The 5,000-nt window shown below is 40.3% G+C and overlaps 1 protein-coding gene across 1 annotated transcript; it reads left to right on the top strand.

Annotated features, from left to right (window-relative positions):
• Positions 1–865: 865 nt before the first annotated feature.
• Positions 866–3,574, top strand: LOC141438891 (probable ATP-dependent RNA helicase DDX43). Its single transcript, XM_074102940.1, has one exon. The coding sequence runs from the start codon at positions 1,054–1,056 to the stop codon at positions 3,247–3,249; it is 2,196 nt and encodes a 731-aa protein (XP_073959041.1). The 5' UTR covers positions 866–1,053; the 3' UTR covers positions 3,250–3,574.
• Positions 3,575–5,000: the final 1,426 nt, after the last annotated feature.

The raw sequence follows: 5,000 nt of genomic DNA, 5'->3' as shown, positions 1-5,000 counted from the left end.
AAGTATTACAAAATGCTCTATTATGCACTAGTAAAATTAAAATCTTTGTCTTAGGCGTTCGTAATCAGGTGTCCACAAAAAAAGTTTAAAAATCAATCAAATAATTCAATAAGTCTATACATCTAATCTTTAAACGAGCAGTTCTTGTATATATATTCCGGGAATCTCGGAAACTGCTCCAACAATTTCGATTAACGGAATTAAATAGTCGAATTATTATAAAGCAGAATATCATAATGACTCAAAACGTTTGGAAAACTTATCATTTGTGAAATCTTTGTCACTCATTAGATTTCTGTTGCTATGCTGATTACAAAATTCTTATTTGTAATTCGTATTGCCCATTGAAAAAATGGTGTGTAGCTCTTACTTAGTTTAAGTAAAAAGTTGGCTTATGTACTTAATGTATGAAAAGAGAACTGTTGCACTGACGAAACGTTATTCGTTAAGTTTTTAAGCTTTAAATTGGCAATACGAATTACAAATAAGAATTTTGTGGACGTGCCAGAATCATATTTTTATTTTTAATATTGCTTTTTAAATATTCAAAACATGAGTCAAATGAAAAAAAAATGAACTACAAATGGCATCCTTGTAAATAAATGTCTTCAAAATCGAAGACTCAGTAACTATCTAACACACACAGTATGTACTAATGTATCCACTTTTTCATAGTAGTTGTATAGAAAGATGGATATTTATGTTAGGGCACCGACTGTACAAGATTGATACCGTGAGTACCGTGACCAACTGATCATTACCCTATTCTATCAATAGGTCATTGTGTCATATCATACCTATAGGCGTCTGTAAAAAATGTTTTGGAATTTTTGGAATCTGATTTGGCAACACTTGTCGTATCCAGGCACCTAAAAAAAATTTGTCTTGTCTATGTTCATAACAATTTTTTGCAGAATTTTCAATTCTAGCTTGACAACAAATTTTACAGCATGGTGTATTTTTACTGCATTGTACCTACCTGATTTCATAGCTTGCTCAACCCAAGCATTGAATTGCAACTAAGAGAACTTGATTTATTCTAAATAATACAAAATGTCAGACGAGTGGCAGGATGATCCGGTACTCACATACACGCCGGTAGCTGCTGCATCTTCGTATAATACCGATCGATCAACATCATCGTGGGGAAGCAGAGGCAGAGGTAGGGGCCGCGGTAATGAAAATAATTGGAGGTCACGTGAAGCTTCTAGTAATGATAATGGCAGCCGCAACGATGGAGATCGCGGCCGTCGCAACGACGGAGATCGCGGCCGTCGCAACGATGGAGATCGCGGCCGTCGCAACGATGGAGATCGCGGCCGTCGCAACGATGGAGATCGCGGCCGTCGCAACGATGGAGATCGCGGCCGTCGCAACGACGGAGAGCAAGACCGCCGCAACTTCGCGAGGTCTGATGAAGGTAACAGAAAAGTAATCTCCGTACCTTCTAATAAAGTTGGCCGCGTAATTGGTAAAGGTGGATCTAAAATCCGCGATTTGGAATTTGAAACCGAGGCAAAAGTAAAAATTGGTGATTCCAGTGGCGATGAGACTGAAATCACTTTGACTGGAACTGATGAAGCCATTGCAAAAGTTGAGGATATGATCAATGACCTTGTTAAGGAGTATAAACCTTCCGGATCAAAAGCAGATCTGAACAACAGTGGCACCAGCAACCGCTCGGGGGATTTTTTCAAAGTAAATGAAAATGGAGTGGAAATTATTGACTGGACCAAACTTAATTCTTTTTATGAAGATCACCAACAGCAGCGATGGGCCAAGCTACCCCCTATTATTAAAGATTTTTACAAGGAAGATCCTGAAGTCAAGGCCATGTCCCCTGCAGAAGTTGCACGCTGGCGCAGAGCTAATCATGACATACAGGTAAAGAGAACTTTTAATGAAAAACCGGGAATGAGGCCAATTCCTAACCCAGTCTTGACATTTGAACAAGCTTTCCAGCACTACCCAGATATTTTGAAAGAAATATACAAGCAAGATTTTAAGCAACCATCACCTATTCAGAGTCAAGCATGGCCAATTCTGTTAAGAGGGGATGATATGATTGGTATTGCTCAGACTGGTACTGGCAAAACATTAGCTTTTCTCCTGCCAGCCTTGTTGCATATTGACGGCCAGACAATTCCTAGGGAAGAGCGTGAGGGCCCTTCAGTTCTTATTATGGCTCCTACAAGAGAGCTTGCCATACAGATTGACAAGGAAGTTGCCAAGTATCAGTACAAAGGCATTAAATCTGTATGTTTATATGGAGGAGCTGACAGAAAGGAACAGATCAAAGTAGTTTCAAAAGGTGTTGACATTGTGATTGCTACCCCAGGACGACTAAATGATCTGATAATGGCTAAGCACTTGAGTATCATAAACTTCTCTTACATTGTTCTTGACGAGGCTGATAGAATGCTGGATATGGGTTTTGAGCCACAAATCAGGAAATCTTTATTTGATGTCAGGCCTGATCGACAGACTGTGATGACATCGGCTACCTGGCCAAATGGGGTACGGCGACTGGCTGAATCTTACATGCAAGACCCCATACAAGTGAATGTGGGTTCATTAGATCTTGCTGCTGTCCACACGGTCACACAAAAATGTATATTTGTTGATGAGGATGAAAAAGAGCAGGTTCTGTTAGACTTCCTCAACAATATGGAGCCTACTGACAAAGTAATAGTGTTTTGTGGCAAAAAAGCAACAGCAACACACATTTCCACAGAATTAGCAATAAGAGGCATTGAATGCCAGTCTTTACATGGAGACAGAGAACAGAGTGACCGTGAGGCAGCTTTAGAAGAAATGGTAGATGGAACAGTGAACATCTTAATTGCAACAGATGTAGCATCCAGAGGCATAGACATAAAGGATCTGACTCACGTCATAAACCTGGATTTTCCGCGTCATATCGAAGAATATGTTCACAGAGTGGGCAGGACTGGGCGCGCAGGTAAAACTGGCATTTCCTTGTCATTTATATCGAGGAATGATTGGGCGCACGCGCGAGAACTGATAAAAATATTGGAGGAAGCAAATCAGGAAGTGCCAGACGAATTAGAAGATATGGCGGGAAGGTTTGAGGCTATGAAGCTGCGACGTGATGCGGAAGGTGGTGGAGGCCGGGGCGGGCGAGGCGGCCGCGGTGGCCGTGGTGGCCGCGGGGGCGGCGGAGACCGCTTCGGCGGCGGAGGCCGTGATGGTGGTGGCTTTGGAGGAGGTCGCAGAGATAAATGGTAGTTTTAGAACTTTTAAATTTCCATAGCATGTAAGTTCGTTTCCTCTGTCCATTAACATACCAATAGATCTGGATGTTCCTGGATTCAATCCAAATTTTGTTTTCACTAGTTCTACTAGTTATAGTATTTTTGTTTAAAACTTTTCTGACCGTCTACATAATAAATAAGAATAAGTTATTGTTACTAATTAAGTTGTAACTTTTTTTTTTGTCTCCAAGTTGCCTCATAACATGAATGTCTGTGATGATTCTGATATTACATATTAAGGCTTAATATAAAAACTTATAAACAAAAGTAAAGCATCTTTCTATATTGATATAATGTTATTATAGTAGTTTAATTTAAAAATTCTCCTTTGTTTGTTCTTCCCTAAAAGTCAGAAGGCTCCTAGCCTTTAGTTGGTCAAAGCTAAATAATTGTCCTTTGACTTCATAAATCGGCATTAAAAACTTGCTTTTGCCGCCCTTTGCTACCAGATTATGGCGTATCGCACTCACTATCTAGCAGCCGTTCCCTTGTGCATGCATCATATGTGTTGCATTTAGGGTATATATGAATACGTGCATGCATCACTGATGATACACGACCCTAGTATACTGAAGGCATTGCCAAAATTAGCACGTGTGAGCTGGATCTTTTTTATTTGCGTGCACATCCCTGCTATAAATATTTTGAACAAAAAACACGTGCGTCCGGGTGACATTTATGTAATGTTGCCAGGTTATGACTATAACAAATAAAACCCAAAAAACTTATAAATTTTTTATTTGAATTAAACAAAACAAAATGAATTTACTCGCACTATTTGCACATGATAATTAAAACAAAGCATAATCAAATCAATTTGGGAGAAAGGGCTACAAAAAACTGATATTTTTTTTAATGGCACGCATTGTAGCACCGAAGACACAGCGGTTTTTTGCAAATCAAGCATTCAGTATCTATTTGCTTCGCCTTTTTGCGAGCTTCTGTAGGTGTGCTACCCTGTTCGGTCATTAGTTTATAGCATCCGACGCAACGTTTCCGAAAAATTTTATTGTTGCGGCGTGGGATTTTAGTCAGTTCATGACGGCGGGGTAAAGTAGGCTGAATAGGTGGCCTGGGCGAAGGTTCAGCATCTCCAATACAAAGAAGGCGACTGATAATTATTTCGTGGCCTGTCAAGAGAGGCATTTTTTTGTTGCGATTGAGGTCCTTGTAGATCAAAACTGCATTAACAACCGCAATAGATATCAAATCAGCCGCAATTTTTTTATACCAGAAGCAAGTCTTGCGGACTGGCGAATTGTAACTTGCCAGCTGATCGGCTATATCAATGCCTTTCTTACCGCGATTGTAATCTAATACAATCTTGGGTTTCATGACTGGCCTGAATCCAGTGGACATATCCATTTGATGATCGTGGCATGTTGATAAAACCAAAACGTCACGCTGGTCTTTCCATTTCAATACGGTCATACATTCATTTTGACGGGCAGCAATTTCACCTTTTTTTAGAGGAGCATTTACTACTTCCGGGGGTAGATGTCTTCTGTTTTTCCGAAGAGTGCCGCAGAAATCGGTTTGATGTTGTTTTAAATATCTGGCTAGAGGCACACTGGTATAATAATTATCAGTAACCAATAGCCTGCCCTCGTCCAACAACTCCTGAGCCAAACTAATGACTACCGAACCTGGTTTGTCTAAACCTTCCATAACCTGATCCTCACCGGAGTAGATTTTGTAGCTCCAAGTGTAGCCAGTGTCCGTACA

This window comes from Choristoneura fumiferana, chromosome 20 (assembly GCF_025370935.1).
Source record: "Choristoneura fumiferana chromosome 20, NRCan_CFum_1, whole genome shotgun sequence".
Taxonomy (NCBI): Eukaryota; Metazoa; Arthropoda; class Insecta; order Lepidoptera; family Tortricidae; genus Choristoneura; species Choristoneura fumiferana.
The sequence above is the reverse complement of the archived record's forward strand: the minus strand, read 5'-3'. Positions and strand labels throughout refer to the sequence as shown.